Source organism: Odocoileus virginianus, chromosome 31 (assembly GCF_023699985.2).
Source record: "Odocoileus virginianus isolate 20LAN1187 ecotype Illinois chromosome 31, Ovbor_1.2, whole genome shotgun sequence".
Lineage (NCBI taxonomy): Eukaryota > Metazoa > Chordata > Mammalia > Artiodactyla > Cervidae > Odocoileus > Odocoileus virginianus.
This window is the reverse complement of record NC_069704.1, coordinates 11,828,556-11,849,958: the sequence shown is the minus strand read 5'-3', so window position 1 is coordinate 11,849,958 and position 21,403 is coordinate 11,828,556. Positions and strand designations below refer to the sequence as shown.

The following is a 21,403-nucleotide window of genomic DNA, read 5'->3' as shown; positions in this document are numbered from 1 at the left end:
CCTCCCCATTTCCTTGCTTTTCTTTATTTCTATTCAAGCTGGTCCACAGCTCTGGTGTTTCCTCTCTGGAGGAGGAATGGGAAGGAGGATAGCAGAGGACTACAGACTCCAAGATCTGGATCCTCAGCCCTGAGAAAGCACGCTGAGCTTCATGCATCACGCAGCCACCCCCCAACTGCACAGTTCTCCTTGGGTGGCTCAGATATGCAAGACGTGCCATCTTCTTCCTGTAAACTTGCTCATCATCCTATGCTCCTTACTGCCACCACCTCGCACCCCATCTGCCCAGAGGCCAAGGTCACAACCTGAGGAATGACTTCATTACACAATCACCAGGTCCCAAACATCTCATTCTCCATCCATCTCCTACTCGACACCTCCATGACCACCTTTATCTTTCATTAATGTGACAGCCTCTGATCCTGTCATTTGCCTCCAGGCTTCCTCCTCTTCAATTTATTTTGACGCACAAACCAGACTCTGTCACTCCTTTATGTAAGTCCTTTAACACAGTCCACTTAGGTCACAGGATAAAATGACTTTCAAAATCACTCAAGACATCATACCTGCTGCCTTTCAAGCTTCTTTCTCATGGTCCTTCTTTCCAAAATGCATGCATTCTCTAGCCCAGCGCTTACACATCTTGCCTGGAATTCCTATCTATTTATGTTGGATTCCTGTCCATTTTTCTAATGGGGTGTTTTCATGGGCCCTGGTTATGTGGGTACAAGTTGAAGAGCCTGTCAGAGCCACACCTTCGTGCAACTCAGGCTCAAGGAGTGGGCTTTGAGAGGACAATTCCCGTCCCCCCAAAAAGGGCTTTTTAGACTCGCAAAGGCAGTTCCTCTCTCTGCCTTCTTTATCCCTTTATCTTCCTTTCTTTGTCATACAATACTTTCTTCATAGCATTTAATACAGCTTGTAATTTTACTTTTAACTTACTTCTCCCTATTATCTCCCTCACTCTTACTGAATTTTAAGGTACATTAAAGATCTTACGTATCTTCTTTACAGCAGTATCCCAAGGGCCTACTACATAGAAGGCCTCAAAAAAGTCCTTTTGGATGCATAAATTAAAGAACAAGTGATAGTAATAACAATGACAACACCTAATTATGTTCTTATAGTTCTCAGTCAAGAACCATTTAGTAAAGGCACCATATTTTCAGCTTTCTTCTAGTCACTTGAATTCATTTAAAGGAGGTGGAAAATACCAGACTATCTCATTCTCAAAGAATGTATAATCTAGCTCAGGATATAGGTATACTTGCAACAATGTAAACCCTACAGAGAACAGTTCAGGTGCCTGCCCATGGACCTCATGTTATTTAATACTTTTACTGTACTAGGTTCTTTAAAGGACTTTTTAAAATGCAATACATTGTCCTGCTCAAGAAACTCTCATTTGTTTGGAGAGCCAAGGTAAGTACATATGAGGAATTAGGAATTACAACATAAAGAATAAATTATTAGTTTCAAAAAGTTCTCTAGACAACAAATATCAGACCCCCAACTTTTCCTCTGAGACAAAATTTCCTCATGTGTAACAATGTCATTGTAAAGATCAAAATACAAATTATATAAATGGAGATAACACTACAGATTCAAAACACAATAATATTAAAAATCAAAATAAGTTAAATAAGCCACAGAAAGCACAAATGTTGTCTCATTTGCAGGCCCTGTCCTTGTTTTTTCATTGCTCCTACTTAATTTTAACTGCAACATTCTTACACATGAAGGCAAACCTTTATCAGGCTTATGGAACTAAGGAACATTTCTTGGTTAAGATTACCTTTTCCTGTGGCTCACCCATTTTCTTTCATTTAAACAAGCAAGTATTGATAAGTACTATTTAGCACTGTGTGGGGGTGGGGGGGTGGAGAATACAAAGTGAAGTAAGATTCCTTTCCTGAAAGATGAAAATTAAGAGATAAGATGCAAAACAACCAGCAGACTGAAGCCACACCCCCTGATGCCAATGGGAAGACAGTGAGTTTCATGGAAGAAAACAGAAAATCGCTTTGTGACAGTCTGTTTGACAGGCAGTGTGCTCAACCAGTGTCCGTGGTCTAGATTTCATCCCACAGGAGAGGTTCTTACTTTTTACTTATTTTTGTATTCCTTGAAATGTTGTTAGGTTTGTGTAGCTTTTATATTCACAAAACTCCCTCTCTCTGTATGGAGAGTACATAGAAATAACAACTTCTAGGGAAGTATCAAACCCCACATTCTGAAACTATAGTCACATATATAGAAGTTCTTAGGAGTTTCAATAGGAAAACAGTTAAAATGTAACTGCAATGAGAACAGATGAGTGGTTGCTAGGAGTCAGAATGGGGGTAAGGGAGATAGTGTGTTTATAAAAGTGTAACAGGAGCATCCTTGTGGTGGCCAAACTGTTCTGTACTTTGTCTGTATCCATGTCAGTATCCTAGCTGTGATGTCATACACTGGTTTCACAAGATATCATCGCTGGGGGAAACTGAATTAAGGGTACGAGGATCTTGTCATACTATTTCTCACAACTGCACATGAACTTAAAATTACCTCAAAAGTTTAATTTTAAAATAACAGCAACATTATAACCAACTGGATAAAATCAGAATTCATGAGCCCATATCAGTGCAAATAAATGAATAAATAAATGGGAGACGGCAAAGCTTTTTTTCAAAGTAGAGAGCTAACTAATACATTTTAAAAAGAGAATTAGAAATTCATTTGGCAACCATCAGTGAATGATTCATTCATCCAAGAAATATCAATGGATGGTAAAATCAGATATTAAAATTTGATGAAGAACAGAATATTTCCTACAAAATGCTTATTATAAAAGAAAAAACAGGTTTTTGGTTTTTTTTTTCCCCACAGTGGCAAAATATGGCAGACATCATCCTAAGAAATCCAGTTAACGTTACCAGTAACAGAACAAATCATCATGTGCTCCTTGACAGGATGCAGTGAGAAGAACCACAACAGCACCTTACTTACACCGAAATTTGAATTTCATACAATTTTCATGTTTCAAAAAATATTCCCTGCCCCCCCCCACCCGATCACTTTGAAGTGATTTTTAAATGTAAAACCCATTCTTAGCTCCCAGGTTATACAAAAACAGGTAGATTTGGCCAATAGACCGTAGTTTACTAATCTCTACTTTAGATTTGTAAATGATCTTTACCTGGCATATCATTAAACAGATTAACAGTAAGTAACCTGTGAATATGAGCACTATCAATCAAAGAATCAGAGAACTTTTATTTAGACTATACAAAGTACAGACGAATGTTACAGACTAACATATCCCTGCTGTGGAAGACTGATGACTTGCTTTGGCTCTCTGTTATACATTTCTTCTGTCAGAGGGTGCCTAAGTTCAAGTCCATCCCAACACAAAGAAACAACCCCAAGCCTCTGAGCCATTTTGGATCAGGTACAACTCACTTTGTGTTAAAAAATAAGCAATTTGTTTCCAAAGGTCTTGTAATAATGAAGGGACCTGATAAAGTATTTCTATGTTTTTTATCTAGCACAAGTCACACTCTGGGTTTAAGAAGAAAGGCTGGAAACAATATCACCAAATTTCATTTTAGAAGTTGAGAGGCTCATGGAATAAGTGAGAAAGATGGTGAACAATGGAACATACAGCAATAGTTAACTGGGAAAGAACATGAGAAACCAATAAGACTCACTAATTGTATAATGTTAGTTGAGGTTTCGAATCCAGGAAATTATGTTTTCACTGGGGAAAAAAAAACACAGCAACAAAACATGGTTAATTTGTGAATAAGAGTTTTTAGGCATTTGATTTCTAACAGTCTTACAACTACCTAAATTTAAAAGTTCAGAATCCTATTTCAAATGCTCACTGAGACATTCATTTGAATAAACACCTTGTTATTTTCCCCCATCTTAGCAATATATGGAAAAGAATATAATTAGCATATAACTGGGAGGTACCTTTTATCTTCTTAGTTATTAAAAGCATAAAGATAACTAAGTTTATAAACTCCTGGTAAGAGTTTACCATAAAGTCATCATAAAGTTTTTATAAAATGAGTTTTTCCAAAAGAAACTCACTCACATAGTTACACTGCCGAGATGAAGTATTATCCTAAGATGTTCTCTCTCCTTTCAGACAACATAAACCACCACCTCTCGGACACTGAAGAGACTTATGACTCTGAAAAAAACAGCAGTTCTGAGCTGGAGAAGCATATGGTGAGTTCCCCTCTGAGTTCAGAAGCCCCTGTGGCAGGAACAGAAAGAGGTCACAGAAGGCGGACACCATGCAGTGCCAAGATGACTCTTGAACAAGCGAACAAGCGCTGACCAGAACCATACGCTGCCAAACACTGATTCAGAATGATTTATTAAAGTCCATGTAGCATGTTTTTAAATTTCAAATAGTCCACATCTTCAGAGTAAGTGTGCGTGAATAAAAGTCCAAGTTCATTTCTTTCCTTCCTCTATAAACTGCTCTGTATTTTGCAGAAAACCTGTGCAGACACCTTTCTGCTAGCTGCTTCCCCATCCTCCTCCTGGTTTGGGCACCTGTTAAGGGTGCCCTCTGCTCAAACAGGGACCAGACGCTGATTTCCTCCTTCTAAACAGACATTCTTCTCCTGGACATCTCTCTCTCAAACATACTCCTAACTTTCCCACACCTGCTTCATGTTGTGACTTTACTGGGTACATATTACTACCCACTGATGCAACAATTAGTTTACCTGGACCGTTAAATAGGCATCACCTAACATGGTGGCACCCGTGGGGGTGGCCCTAAAGAACACACAGTAAGCATCTAGTCACATACGGACACACTCAACCCATTTGCTACAGAAGCTGTTTAATATGAAGGTGATCCTTTATTCATTCGGCATGTTTGATTTCTTTGCATTTTCTTCAATTCTACATTAAAGTTGTGGTTACCAAGAGCTGGGTCATTGTTGCTCAAATGAAATCTGGAATTGCTAAACATATTAAGTAGGGTATCGGGGCTGTTTGTGACAACAGATTGTTTCTAGTCCATTTTGTTATATAAAAAAGTCACTCTCAACTAAAGTAACCACTGCATTTCCTTTGTAAAAAGGTAATTTAACTGGCTTTCCTCACTGTTGCCACCCACACAGGGCAAAAGTAGGAAATCTCCTTTTATAAAAGGTAAGAGCATAAAAAGACATTTCACATTTAAAAAAAAATCCTTCACGGGAATGTATCCTAAGTAAATAATCAATTATATGGACAAAGTTTTATGTACATAAATTTTTGCAACATTATTTATAACAGTGAAAATTAGACATAACCAACAATACAGGAATGGTTAAATTGAGTTGCATCCATTAAATGGAATATTATATAGCCATTAAAGTCATGTTTTTGTAAAATTTTTAATGCCATAGGAAAATGTGGCAATTCTGCAGTGGAAAAAAACAAACTGGTTACAAAATTGTTTACAGTATGACTGCAATTATATAAAAAGGTATACAATATACATATAGCATACACAGGGGGAAAAGCTGTTAACTGTGGTTACTTCTGGGTTGTGATATTATCAGTATTTTTTCTGTTTTATACACGTCTGTATTTTTCAAGTTTTCTACAATGACTGTGTATTATAATACAGAAAAACACAGGTTATTAAAAAATTCCTCTGATGAACTGATAATTAGAATGTACTCAGGTACTATAAATATGTGGGACCATACCACTGTGCTCATCTTCTATAACTTTTATAGAGTACATATTCTTCTGATAATAAACTTACATTTCCTGTTTTATACATGTTACAACACTTTAATGAAAAAGGTAATATTGTGATTAGATCATTGTTTGTTTCATAACCTAAACAAATACTGGCTTTGACATCTAGGTTTTTCTATTTCCTAGAACATTTAAAATTAATACTCTTTTGTCTTTTTAAGTATGGCATACTGCATACATACATTTTCATGCATGCTTTCTAAAAACGTAATTCTAATTTACAGTTTTCCTAACATAAGGAAAAAAATGGAGTTATAAATCATTTAAAAACAGTCTACAGTCTTATCCATCACAAGCATGCTGATAGGCATAAACGTGTTTATTAAATGAAATGTATCCTTTAAGAAGAAAAAAAGGGAAGCCTGTATGTAAATGAAGTTGTGGATTCAATTAGTCAGAATTTATTCTGACTTGCACCAAACCATACAAAATCTTTTGAAGGCTAGTGTAGTGTACATGGACACTCCAGAGTCTGTGTATGAATTCCATTGCAAGATCTCCACTTTCTACTTTCAGAAGGAACGGGAGCAGGATGAGGGGTATCACATAAGCTAATTTTTCAATACATGTCACGTCTTGGTGGGTCAAGGAACAAATACTGCCATGGGTTAGTGTTTAAGTACACGAACGTACTTTTCCTCTTTCTCACACCCCACCCTGCCCTGGCCTGTGGGGAGGGGGAGGCTGTTCATGCCTTAGTGGATGACGAGCCCTCTCGTCTTAGTTTCTCTCCTAAACCACGGAATGGTCATTGCTGTGAACTCCAGCCAGGATGGTGTGGTTGAGGGAGGAGGCGGAGCGGTCCGAGCCTTCCGCGGGGCCGCCGCTGTTCTCACTGCGCTGGCAGCACAGGATCTGCCTGAAGGTGGCGCTCATCTCCTTGTCGCGGTAGGAGTAGATGATGGGGTTCATGGCAGAGTTGAACTCGGCAAGCAGAAGGAAAAACTTCTCATAGGCCAGAACGTCACACTGCGGGCAGCACACGTCGAGAAGTAACAAGACCAGTCCAGGAGTCCAGCAGATGATAAAGGCACCTGTAGGGTCCGGGAGCGGGAGCGGGAAGGTTTAAAGAAGAGAGAACAGAAAAATAGAATGATGAAGGGAGCACCCATCTGGTGAAATGAGTTCAGCTCAAGGTCAAAATACTGAGCTTCAAAGACATCAGATCATCATTTGAAATAAAATGTTCATTTCCTGAAATAATCAGAAAAGGTTCTGACAATAAAATGAGCAACCGAATAAAATCTCATTAATTCAGGACCTTACTAAATTGGCTACTTATGAGACATTGATGATTATTTTGAACAAAACAGAGTTTGCCAAACAATTGAGATATGAAATAGAGATATTCAGCATTTAGGATACACACTTTGATGCTTATAAAAATACTGTGTTTTAGAGCAAAAGATTATTCTCAGGAAAAATCACTGTGACAAATGCCCTCTCATTTTAGTTAAAGCACAGTTTCTGGATTCAGTCTGACCTCAGATCCTTGGTTTGTTATTTATTAAATTGGATGAATTTAGGCAAAATACTTTCTTTTTTATTGAAGTATAGTTGATTTACAATGTTGGGTTAGTTTTATGTGTACAGCAAAGTGATTCAGATATATATACTTTTTCAGATTCTTTTTCCATTAGCGATTACTATAAGGTTGTTGAATACAGTAGCCTATGCTATACAATAGGTCCTTATTGTTGGCAAATTAGTTTTCTTACCTGTTTTCTCATCTGAAAAGTAGAAATAATTACATTTACCTCATTTGGTTTGTTGTAGGAGTAAATGAGTGAGTCAGTGAAAGTTGCTCAGTCATGCCTGGCTCTTTGCGACCCTGTCCATGGAATTCTGCCAGACTTCTCAGTCCATGGAATTCTCCAGGCAATTCTACTGGAGTGGGTAGCCATTCCCTTCTCCAGAGGATCTTCCTGACCCAGGAATTGAACCGGGGTCTCCTGCATTGCAGGCAGATTCTTTACCAGCTGAGCTTCCAGGGCTAAGAAAATAATCACTCCATGTTTCTTACCAGAAACAATAACAATAATATCGCTATTATCTGCTTTGTAACACAAGCCTGTTTGGAAGTAGCAATTTCCAGTGAAAGATGTATACTTACTTTGATTTTTAATCAGCTCTCACTTAGATGGGGCTTTTCTATATGCTTTACAAATATTAACTCATTTCATCTGCACCATAGCCATGTGAGATAGAAACTGTTATCCCACCACACAGAGGAAGAAACTGAGACCCAGAAAGGTAAAATACCCTGCTCAAGGCCATGGTCCTGGAAAGTGGCAGACCAGAGGCAAACCCTGGAGTTTCTGCTCTTAAACTGGCTCCAAAGTCTATGCTCCAGAAAATGTTACATTCTTACGTCTTAAATTAATAAAATTAAAATTTTAAGCCAAAATTGTATGCTTTAGATGTTTTCCTATTTAAATTCTCTCACTTCCCCAACTCTTCTAAATCATGAAGATTTTACTGTAACTATAAAAGATGGAAAACAAATTATATTCTTAATTCCAATTTATTTAGCTGCTGAAGCCGTTCATTTGGCTTCCAGAGAAAAAGGAGGTTTTGAAATAGTGTTAAAATCTACCACCGTGTTAGAGGGATCCTTTATAAGAGAACATGATGGGGTGGGCAAGGTCTTGTCCCATTACATCAAACTTGGATGGCCCCCTTCTGTGTTAATATAATCAGGCTATACAACCAGCAGACAGGGAGTGGGGATAATCCCAGAAGTGCACTGGAATATTTTGATTTAAATGGTACTAGCCTAGGGGGAGGGGAGGCTTGGATTGGGGTCGAGAATCGGACTAGCCTCAAGGAATGAGTTTCACAAAATGTAAACAAAAGAGATTTAGTCTCCCAAACAACCCAGTATTGAATGTGAGCTTTCTTTTTTGAAACTTTTCAGCGGGGAAATGAAAATAAAGAAAGGAGAAAAGTACCCCCATAAAGCTCTTTGTTCTAAATACAAATGTCTATTGGTTTTAAACTGCTGTTCACTTTGAAGACCGGCCAAGGTGCTTCACTTTCTAATAAATACAATACCTTAGACTTTCCTTAGAGAGGAAAGAAAAAATATTTCAAATATCAGGAGATAATAGCCATGGAGCTATTTGAACTTCAAGTAAAAATGTTAATAAAGCATTCATTCCAAGTCCTTGAATTTCCTTGCTTGAAAATCACTCAGAAAGCTAAACATAAAGGAAAATCAAAGGAATGCCTCTTGAGTTTCAGATATAATGCATTATTCATTGAGAAGCTGGGAAGGGAATTATTCTCAGGATGGAAAATGCTTGGATGGAAAATACATGGTCCCATTATTCCATTTACTTGGAAACTAAAAACATGCAGGCCTTTCATGAATGGCAGAGCATTCTCTCAAGACTCCTTTTCCCTTTCTTTCATCAAAGCTCTAATTGAGCTCAAATTCAGAGCTGGATTAGATACCAACAACATGCATCTCAATAGATTTTAAATAACATGATCTTTTTTCCCTTCCAGGCAGCAGAAGGGAACATCCTTATTCTCATGGATTTGCTCAAACTGACTTTCTTCAAAAGTAATAGAATTCAAATACAGTCATTTGTTATTTATAACTTCTTCTAATTTTCAAAGAGCAAGATCTCTGTGATAAAAGCCATGGTCTCCAGAACTAGTCCAATGGGTTTTATCCACCACGCAGGAAGCCTTGCCAGATTAGAGACAGGAAGTGGGAACTCTGTGGCCTGACCGGGAGGTAATACACATGGGTGTTTCATTGAAGAACTCCAAGTCCTCTCCCTTCACAATCACACCGTCCCAACATTCGGTGTTTGGATCTTCAAGACCCGACTAATTTAAGAGACTCAGCACAGACCTCAAAAACTAACATCTAAAATCAGTCACACAGAGCTTTTCTTTCTTGTCCCTTCCCCACTCTTTCACAGAGGTGTGAGGACCAAATTGACCAAAAGCTGAAGGTGGATTATTGCAGTGGAAAAGAGGCCCTGGGAAATTCCTAAGTGATTAGGCTTCTCAACAATAGTGATTGAATAGTATGAGATCAACTTTGCTCAAGTTACGGATTTACCACCAGGCTTAAAACAAAAACTATATCCAACCCCCTTTAGTAAAAAGGAGCCAACCATCATCCATTCGGGTCAGAGAAATTGAGAAGTGCATTGGGGACCCTGGATCGATAACCTGTGGACAGTCTACCTATACATAATCTGAGGATATTCAAGTTCACACCCGTAAGGCAGGATGATAAGAATGAAAAGAACCCCCAATCTCTACATGCATCAAGTAGAGAAACAATAGCTCCTGGCCCCCTCCACTGGGTGTGATGAGGATCAGACTGAGATACATGTAAAAGCACTGCACGTCTACCTGACCACACTACCTTCTGCCGTCATGGGAGGCATAATGCATCTAGGCTGGTGTAGCACAGTACCAGGGCAGAGTTCCTCCAGGGCAAAATGTGGAAGCATGTTTTACACCATGAAGACCTGGCATTTCAAAAAGTCCTCAGACACCATCCCAATTATAAGAGATTCCTATCACTTGAAGATGGATGTGATAAGAATAACAAGAAGGAAAAGAGAGGAACATAGAGAAGCACAGATGCCCCAAATCATTTTGGACTTTCTCACTGGTCAACTCAGTACCTACTGAAGATGATGGATAAAATACTGTGGTACTCAAGAGACAGTCCTTTACGTAGTTTGTGTATTTCCAGAACATTTCTGATGGGTGAATCCCCACAGATTAAGGTGTGATACCAAGAAGTGTTATGCAACAGCATGAAAGAAAGAGGAAGCACAAGTAGTTTGTGGTCGCTTATTGTAAAGTCAGAAGCAGAAGTACCAGAAGAGAAGATGTTCAAGATCATACAGAGCCTGTATGACTCGAGGTTTTTCCAGCACTGACTCTCAGAATAGCCACATACTATAATGTGGCTGCAGAACATATAAGAAATACTTCATCTACCTTCTGAGATTTTAACTTCATCAGCCTCATTGGCCAGAATCTGGTTTAATACACAACACTGAAACAGAAAGAAGAAAAAAACGATCGAGATAAAGATAAAAGCAAAACCAGATATTTCCAAATCCTAGAGGAGAAATAAGAAGGGCCTGAACAGAGGCAGTGGCAATGAGAGAAGAGAAATATGAAAAGACTGGCAAAGTATTTTAGAGATGAGTTGAGAATGATTTCTAGATTTTCCATTTGGGAGAAGGAAGGATGGTGCTACCTTCCACTGAAGGAGGAAACACAGAAGAAAGTGTTGGCTGGTGTTTTCTGAGGGGAGGTGAGGAGAATGTAGATGATGCCCTCGATTCTTATTTAGCTTTAGCTTGAGGAAACTGCATAAGTTCAGATGGGAGATGCCCTGAAGACATCCTGATGGGCTCATGGCAATTTGAGTCCTCGAAGACTCTCTCGGTGGGCTGAACAAGAGCGGTTACATTCTGCACAATTTGCCAATATTACAAGTAACATGGAGAGAAGACTACTCAAAATATATTGTGGGTTGGAATAAATAGCAGAGCAAGCTTCATTCCTTTCTTCTGCATCTGTCAAATCAATCTGTGAGGGCCCGGGTGCCCACAAAGATGGAAGGAGAGGTGCTGGAATGTAAAAGCAAAAAACAGGGAGGAAAGAGGCTGTTTTAGAACAAGAGGTCACAGCTGCAGAACCAGATCAGATTACCACACCTTCCCTGAAATCTACACACCCCCATCAGCTGAATAATGCTTACCATCTGGTCTCACAATTAGAGGCTTTTTTTTTCTAGAGGGACTTTTTCCTAACTAGTTGAACTTTGTTTACATATGGAACTTAAGAACTAAAGTTAAAGAGAAAAAAATGTCTGAGAGAGAAGACCTTGTGGGAGGGAGTCCAAGGTTTTTGATGAAAAAAACAGAAAACACTTCCAGTCTGGCGGGCGAATTTGTGCTTTTACAAAAAATCAGACATCCGCAGATCTAAAAGCAGTCAAGGCAAGTCCATTCTATACCAGTGCTGTGTCCAAGTTAACCTTTCCTTGGTCACGCTTTTCATGTTCCTCAAATGATGATCTCTGAAACAGTCCCCCCACCTTAGAGACGTGTGGTAGCGATCAAAAGGGGAAAAAAGCGTTCAAACACATAAACTACTCTTTCCAGTTGCCATTAAAGTGTGTATTCTTTCAGAGCAGACATCTAGATATCCCAGAATCCAATCAATTTTAGTTTATTTCTGTAGTTAGTCTGACTTCTGCTCTTAAGGTGCACATATAGCTAGCTAGGAAATCATTCTAAATTATAAATCTTACAGGAGACTGTTAGGTAAGAGACCACAGATACAAAGCTTATCGCTAGGCCTAAAAGTAAAGGAGCATATGGATGAAGGAGGAGAAGTATATGGACGGCTTTTAAAGAAAAAAGTTTTTCTAAAAGAGTAAACTATGTTCATTATAAAATCTTCTCTAGAACACAGAAAATGATATTAATGCAAATGAAGTATCTCCAAAAATAAGTCATTTCTATCTTAATACCAATTTTACTTCATTTAGTATAATGCCTACCACTTCTATTTCTTCATGGTCGTAATAATGTTTCATGCATTTAAAGTTTCATGATTTCATTCATTGTGTGATATATTCTAGTGTTTCTTTCCCTTGTTCCTGAGAGCAACATTTATCTTTTAGAGAAGGACGTTAACAACATACAGATCTTCAAATCACAGTAGAATACTCATTATGTTCTCTCTCTTTTTTTAATATTCCTGTGCATAAGTTTTGCCCCATAATACTGCCCTGCTCAACATGATGCTGGCTTCTGTATACACAGAAGAAGGCCAACAGTGCCTTCCTTCTGGCATTTTATATATACTCTCCTACACATTAACCAGCATACACATATATGCTCCATAATCTACAACAGACTCTAAATCTTGTCCTACAACCATACTTTGGAAAGCACAGGCTAAAGTGGCAAGAATACTAGGACTAGCTCTTAAAGAAGACCATCTGTGCCTGAGAACAGCGAGTAGAAACCACTTCTCCACAGTTACAAATCGAGCCAAGTAAGCAATACCTTTTATCTGCCGGTTGCTATAGGCCCCTAACCAATTCCTCTTCCTCCATGCTTCTTCCCCTAAAGTCCAGCTTGCACAGAACAGCCAGAGTGATCTTTCAAAAGCATAAATCAGTTCACATGACATCACTTTCCTACTTAAGACTCCGCAAAGCTTCCTACTCGAAATCCTTCCTGTGGTCCATAATGTCCGACATTACTAGCGCCCGTCAGACCCTTCAGCCTCATCTCTTTCCACTCACCCCTCGTTCGCTGGGTTCTCGCCACACACATACCAAGCTTATTTCTGTGTCAGGATCTTTGCATGCATGTGTTTTAATTTTGGAATATTCTTTCTGTAGATCTTCATGTCTTCTTACTATTAAATATCACTTCCTCAAAAGCCAAACCTGACCATCCTAGGTAAAGCAGCACCTTTTCCCCACTAATTATCTCATGTTATCATCTTCATTTCCCTTACCCACACCCAAAAATACCTTATATATTGGTTTATATGTTTATTTTCTATCTTCCTTCAATGAGAAGGTAAGCTTCACAAAGGAAGGAAAGGTATCTCTTGCATGTCAGTATCTCTGGCATCTAGAACAGTGACTGGCAAACAGTGGCTACTCAATATATCTTCTGCTGAACAGAGTGGCAAATCACAGCTAACTACCTAGTAAAAAGAAAGTGAAAAGTGAAGTTGCTCAGTCGTGTCCGACTCTTTGTGACCCCATGGACTGTAGCCCACAAGGCTCCTCCATCCATTGAATTTTCTAGGCAAGAGTACTGGAGTGGGTTGCCATTTCCTTCTCCAACTACCTAATAGACATAGCCAAAACAAGGAAAATTAATTAGAAAAGTCACTTAGCTCTGTTTGGAAAACAAACAGTAACACATACAGTGTACATGGTCTTTAAATGGGCACTATGAGACATTCAAAGGAGCATGAGATGGATCTGACAATGTAAGTCTCTTTATATATGCATTTGTTACTCTACCAAAAACTAGCCTGTTGCTTCTAATTCTGATGGGTGTCTGGTTACCTACGGAATCTACAGAGCTTTAGGGAAGTAGATCGGGTCAGGCAAGAAGGGAAACCAGCATCAGCCAAGTTACTGCTAAAGGAATGTTTCAACAGGACGAGGCTGCCCCATTAGACCCTGGATTTTGAGGTCGCTTCCTGGAAACAATCACTAATTGACCCAACATACCTCTCTGTTAATCCCTCAAGCTTCAATATTCCCTGCAGGGAACTTTCACCTTGCCACTGTTTACTTAGTCTCATATCCATGCTCTAGCTATCAGGAAGTAGGGAAAAAGAATATATCCTACCCCAATAAATACATATTTAACCATTTTAAAAAATATAAATTACAGTTCTGACCAATGTCCATCTATAATATTAAGCTTAAATATTCACAAGATTTTTTCAAGTGTCATACTTGGATTTTTTTGCAGAGACTAAAATTGGCAAGTTGTTTTCACGTATTTATGGCCATAATTTGTAGTACTGTTTCCTGAACTCAAGGAACACTTATAATTTATGCAAAGATGATAAGGATAAGTCTCATTAGTCTAATTTTTCTTCCTAGAATGGTATATCAGCTGTTTTTCATTTCCTGATAGATGTCTAAATAATGGTATGAAGCTAATTCCTTGAATTATATTTGTTCCTATAGAAAAGTTTGAAAATACAAAAAATATAAATAGGAAATGCAAACATAATTCTGCAGTCTCAAGCCACTTTAGTACATGACCCTGCACACTTTTTAAATGTTTCTTTTAATTCTAAATGTGGGATCTTTTTTTGAATTGCAAATGAAATTAACGTAGAAAGATGGTTGGTTTATTAGTGGTGGGTAAGGGATGGCAGGCAATCAGATGTTATATTTTCAGAAAGATCCTCTGGAGAAGGGAATGGCTACCCACTCTAGTATTTGCCTGGAGAATTCCATGGACAGAGAAGCCTTGGGGGGCTACAGTCCACGGAATTGCAAAGAGTTGGACACAGCTGAGGGACTAACACTTTCACACTTTTGTTTCCATGTAAGATTCTTCAGACACACAAATGCACCGGTGGGGGGCAGGGGGCACCATGTGTCAGAAACTGTCTGTCCACTGTGCGGGAGATTCTCCTGAATGGGGGATCTCCTGGGGAGGCAGTACAGTGAACTGCCACTGACGTCAGTTTTTTCCATACCTAAAACATCCAGTGATGCCATCCAATGGACAGGTCAAATGGCTATATTAGACAATCACGTGAGGAAAGAAGTGTTCCTCTGAAACTTTCTATGAATAGTGAGATGAAGTTGCAGTAACATTCAGTATAGAATTAGTGTGGCCATTCTCATTAGCTCCAAATTCTAAGAAATCAAGAGATAGCTAGCAAACTAAAGATGCGCTAAGTTATACATCCTTACAAACAAACACCCATACCACTTCCAACAGTGGCCCATGTTCTCCTGGAGATATGACCCCTGAAGTCTCTGTGCAAGCAGACAAACAGGAAATGCATTAATTTACTGTCAACAAAACCAATGTGTGTTAAACCATGGGTCACCACCTCTTCTCTTCCTCTCGAAACATGTTTTCTGACTTCTGCACAGCTCTGTCTTAAGAGTGAACTAACTAGAGTAAGACTGGCTCACCAGAGTGTTATCACCCACTAATAAGTAAAAAACAGTGCTACTCCAAATGCTTAGCAAAGGCTTTTCTTGTAAGCCCTTATCATTTTTAAATCAGATGTATCTTAAACTTAAAAAATACATACACATATACTATATAGTGAAAGTTGCTCAGTCGTGTCCAACTCTTTGTGACCCCATGACTATACAGTCCATGGAATTCTCCAGGCCAGAATACTGGAGTGGGTAGCCTTTCCCTTCTCCAGCGGATCTTCCCAACCCAGGAATTGAACCCAGGTCTCCTGCATTACAGGTGGATTCTTTACCAGCTGAGCCACAAGGTTAAGCCCAAGAACACTGGAGTGGGTAGCCTATCCCTTCTCCAGCAGATCTTCCCAACCCAGGAATCAAACTGGGGTCTCCTGCATTGCAGACAGGATTCTCTACCAACTGAGCTATGAAGGAAGTCCTATATTATATATACTATATAAATGTGTGTATGGATTTATATACCTATGCAGATTCACGACAGTCCCTGCATCTTAGTAGCTTAAAAAAGACAATGAGATTTGGGACTGCCCTGGTGATCCAGTGGCTAACACTGTGCTCCTACACAGGGGACCTAGGTTCAATCTTTGGTCAGGGAACTAGATCCCACATGCCACAACTAAAAGATTCCAACTAAAGATCATGCTGCAGTGAAACTGAAGATCCCTCGTGCCACAACTGACATCTGACACAACCAATATAAAAAAATATATTTTTTTTAAAAAGACAACAAGATTTCTTTTCTTTCACAAAAGAACCAACAAAAAAGGACAACATCACTTACATATTCTTCACATAGGAGATAATTCACCATTCTCAGAAAAATGAAATTAGTTTTGCCGGCTAAACACAGTGATTACAAAAATTTCCAAAACACATTTCCCTCTCTTATTTTAAAAATGGTCAGTCTCAAATCTCACAGAAAATCAGTGTTGTCAACCACTGTTCAGCACTGTCTAATTCAGAAAGTGATACCAAACATATTGCATGACTGTGGTCTAGCTGTTACCAAGGTGATGTAAATAATATTTATCCCTTAAAGAGTAAATGAAATTCCCCCCATCCAGAATATTTCCCTAGGAAAAGTTCAACATAAACAGGGAATTTGCGATTGGTTTTTACAACATACTTAATTTTTCAGCTGTGAATTTAGATTCCCCCAAAATGGTACAAGTCTAAACAAGTACCAATATCTGGCTGAAAATACAGAATATAACTGATGACAGAATCGTATGGATTTTATTCTTTGCAGTTCATGAACTATTGGTATGGATCAGCAAGATATGTGTCACTCAGAAGACAAAATTCAAGGACAAAAAATACAATGGAAATTTAACTTATAATTCATAATTTTATTAATGAAATGAGGGGAAAAGTAAACATTTAATCCAAAAGAAAATTCAGAAATATTCTTTCAACCTAAAAATGTTTATTTAAAAATTGTATTTATTTTATGTATTTATGTATTTATGCTGAAAGACCCAGAAAGGCAGAAATTGTAAATATGATAATTCATTTTGAGATTGGCTATGTCTCTTACAGTTGCTAAGTGTTCTGGATTGAGGTTTATGAAGTACAGATTCTTGACAGAGTAGGAAGGAGGTACAGTCTGTTCTATTCTAGTAAAGAGCTGTGTGCCTAAGATATCTCCTGTTATTAAAAACTGTTATTAAAAAGTTTAAGTTGTAAAAATGATTGGGAAGTGGGTATTGAGACTAAAGATTTCCAAATTCAAATCATAAACGTATTTTTCTACATAAATTTCAATCAGTTTAAGTACATGTTCAGAGTAAAGTTGTCAAAACTAAGACAAAATATCACAAAGCAAATTCTAATACATAAATCCTGAACAAAAATCAATCAGTTCTAAAGCCATCAAAATAACACTGCAATAAGGTCATTTCTCAGAATTTATCCTATAGATGTATTTACATACATTACCATTACATATGTGCCAGGAATTCTTTGCAGCATTTTTTTTAAAGTGGAAATAATCTACGTAATCACTAGTAGAGAAGTAAAATAAGCTAAGTTGAATTCATAAAGTGAGATGCTGCTCAACCTTCTAAAGTTCTTAAGAAATTCTATCCTTACCAGATGATCTCCAAGATACACTGTTAAGCAAGAAGAACAGATATTAAAACATATGTATAAAATGGTATCAATCATGCTTTGATCACTGCAAAAAAGAAAAGTGTGTATACATACACAGATACACTATAATAAGCTTTAGGGGAGGATAACAATCAACTGATTTTAAAAATGTTTATAACATAAAATTATAAAAATGATACCTTCAATATTTTACTTGAATTTAAAATGCCAACTTGTGTTCATTTGCCAATCCTTTAACCTAGAGCCAAGGCTTTATATTTGAACATGGATCTGTTAACTGGAGCTCTGCATCATCTTCCAAGCAAAGCCACACCAATAAAGCGTCACATACTAAAAACTCCCTCCAAATTGGCTTCTTCAGAGTGAAGTCAGAACTTAAAATTCTTGCAAAGCAATTTGAGTACAAAAAACCCTTGCTGATTTTTTATGGTTTTCCCCCACATTTACAGTTGTTCTCCTCAGCAAATTTCAAGCAATTTCTTTTTGCAACTTGCCTCTACTGAATATTAACAAAGCCTTCCCCTCAGCCTTCCCAGAAACATTTTCTGATTGCCCTCATTTTTATTAAATGCTAATATGGTATTTACCTAGTTACATTTTTGTTATAATAATCTGGCACAAATAATTTTCAGTTCAGCTCAGTTCAGTCGCTCAGTCGTGTCTGACTCTTTGCGACCCCATGAACCGCAGCACGCCAGGCCTCCCTGTCCATCACCAACTCCCAGAGTCCACCCAAACCCATGTCCATTGAGTCGGTGATGCCATCCAACCATCTCATCCTCTGTCGTCCTCTTCTCTTCCTGCCCTCAATCTTTCCCAGCATCAGGGTCTTTTCCAATGAGTCAGCTCTTCACATCAGGTGGTCAAAGTATTGGAGTTTCAGATTCAACATCAGTCCTTCCAATGAACACCCAGGACTGATCTCCTTTAGGATGGACTGGTTGGATCTCCTTGCAGTCCAAGGGACTCTCAAGAGTCTTCTCCAACACCACAGTTCAAAAGCATCAATTCTTCAGCACTCAGCTTATATGTAATTTGTTATATGTCAATTATACGTCAATAAAGTGGGGGATGGGAGGAAGAGAGGTGGGAAGGGAGGAGAGGGAGAGGGAGAGATTGAGATAACAGAGTGAACCAGCACCAAATCATCTTTAGTCTCTTCTCCCTGTCTGTTGGTAGGAAGCATCTGTCTGGCCTGCTCAGAACCACACAGGAAGCTCAGTGGTGCAGGTAGAGTGTTTGGGGTGGGGTGCAGGGGTGGCCTGTGGTTGTTAAGCAATGTCCATGGCTGGGTGGTTGAGCTTTTCAATCTAGAATGAAATGTTACCAAGCTCTTGTGGCTTTAGATCTAAAGCTCACCTGTATTAAATATTATATTCTTATCTTAAAAAGAACAGCTAACAGACTGGGGAAGATTTATAACCCAATTAATGACAAAATAATAAATCCACAGACTCACCCATATACTGCTGACAGTTAAGAGTCATCTAACAATCTTTTTGGAGGCAACTTGGCAATGTCTAAACTTAAAATGGGCTTCCTTCATGGCTCAGACTGTAAAGAATCTGCCTTCAGTGCAGGAGACCCGGGTTCAATCCCTGGTTGGGAAGATCCCCTGGAAAAGGGAATAGCAACCCAGTCCAGTATTCTTGCCTGGAGAATTCCATGGACAGAGGAGCCTGGTGGGCTAAAGTCCATGAGGTGGCAAAGAGTCAGACACAACCAAGTGACTAACACACAAACTTATAATGTTCCATCTATCAGTTAAGGACCTACCTTGCAATGCAAGGGACACCAGTTCGAACCCTGGTCCCGGAAGATTGCACATACTGTGGAGCCACTAAACCCACATGCTGCAACTACGGAGCCTGTGCTCTAGAGCCTACACGCTGCAGCTACTGAAGCCTGCGTGTCTAAAGCTCTGCAACAAGAGAAGCCCCTGCAATGAGAAGCCTGCGCACCACAACTAGAGTGTAGTCCCCACTCTAGAGAAAGTCTGCGAGCAACAACGAAGAACCACCACAGCCGAAAAATAAAATAAATCTTCAGGGAAAAAAAAGAAATGCATCACATTCAGGAATACTAGAAACAACATTAAAGTTATAAATACAGGATGTCTGATGAAGCAACATCTGTACCAGTATAAAACTGTAAATCCAAATGTTCACTGATGTTACGTATAAGTGGCGCAGTAAGCAGCCATCACATAGACTAACACGGTTCTACTGCACTGACCTACATCAGAAGATACACCAATTATATACTAAGTCTGTGAAGTTATACCATGCACAATATTACATTTATTATAAAATATCTTAAGGTCTTATATACATATATACCCTACACATATTACAAAAAGTCTAGGAGAGTAGGCACCAAATTGTTGACAGGAGTTACCTCGAGGAAGCAGGGGTGATAGTACAGACTTCAAATTTTAATGTAGATGTTTTTGTAATTTTTGCTTGTTTGTTGCTGTTTTTACAAACATGTTTTTACAAAAGAGCATGTTTGTTTTTAATAATTAAGGAAACAGTTGACAAAATTCAGGCATTATTCCTACAGGCACTCAAGAGGCTAGCTGGTGGGAAAGAAAATGGACTGGGGCTCCTTGGAGATAAAACTTCTCTTCAATTTCCTGGGCTGTGTGGCTGGAGGGTGGGTATGTATGTATGTATGTATGTGTGTGTGTGTATATATATGTATGTATGTATGTATGTGTGTATGTGTGTATGTATGTGTGTATGTATGTATGTATATTGTATGTATGTATGTGTATGTATGTATGTGTATGTGTGTATATGTGTGTATGTGTGTGTAATGTATGTATGTGTGTATGTGTGTGTATATGTGTATGTATATGTGTGTATGTATGTATGTATATGTGTGTGTGCATGTGTGTATGTATGTGTGTGTATGTATGTGTGTGTATATGTATGTATGTATATGTGTGTATGTATGTATGTGTATGTATGTATGTATATGTATGTGTGTATGTATGTATGTGTGTGTGTATGTATGTATGTGTGTGTATGTATATGTGTGTATGTATATGTGTGTGTGTGTATGTGTGTGTGCGTGTGTGTATGTATGTATGTATGTATGTGGGTTTTAAAGACCCCAAACTCTCACATGCTTCAGGCAGAGGGGAGAGCCAAGGGGCCACCTCAGCTTGTGCTGCTGCTCTCGTGTTCTGGAAAAGGAGGACATCCTTCTGGCTTTGGAGACAGCTTGGGAACACAGGGGACTGGAGAGGCTCTTCTCTGAGCCTGTGCAGAGCTGGCAGCCAGCGGGGTTTCTGGGCAGCTTGCTCCAAGTTTCTCTGGGGCGGACACTGGGGACTGGCCATGTGGCAGCATGGGCCTCTCAATGAAGAAAAGGCAAAACTGAGTCCCCAGGTCAAGGGCCAAGGTGGAGGCCAGATCTTCCTCCTAACTGGGAACGAGGGTGGGGCTGGTGAGTTGTTTTTTTTTTTTTTTTCCCATTTATTTTTATTAGTTGGAGGCTAATTACTTTACAATATTGTAGTGGTTTTTGTCATACATTGACATGAATCAGCCATGGATTTACATGTATTCCCCATCCTGATCCCCCCTCCCACCTCCCTCTCTACCTGATCCCTCTGGGTCTTCCCAGTGCACCAGGCCCGAGCACTTGTCTCATGCATCCAACCTGGGCTGGTGATCTGTTTCACCATCACCATGGAATATTACTCAGCCATTAAAAAGAATTCATTTGAATCAGTTCTAATGAGATGGATGAAACTGGAGCCCATTATACAGAGTGAAGTAAGCCAGAAAGATAAAG

At 38.9% G+C, this 21,403-nt stretch overlaps 1 protein-coding gene across 5 annotated transcripts in view; it reads right to left on the bottom strand.

The window, feature by feature from the left end:
* Nucleotides 1-3,238: 3,238 nt before the first annotated feature.
* Nucleotides 3,239-21,403, bottom strand: part of LPAR1 (lysophosphatidic acid receptor 1) — a 159,071-nt gene continuing 140,906 nt past the window's right edge. For all 5 annotated transcript variants that reach the window (XM_070459299.1, XM_070459298.1, XM_070459300.1 and 2 more), the window contains one exon: nucleotides 3,239-6,797. In XM_070459299.1, coding sequence (XP_070315400.1) covers nucleotides 6,496-6,797 — 302 coding nt within the window. In that variant the 3' untranslated portion in view covers nucleotides 3,239-6,495. The remainder of the gene's footprint in view (nucleotides 6,798-21,403) is intronic.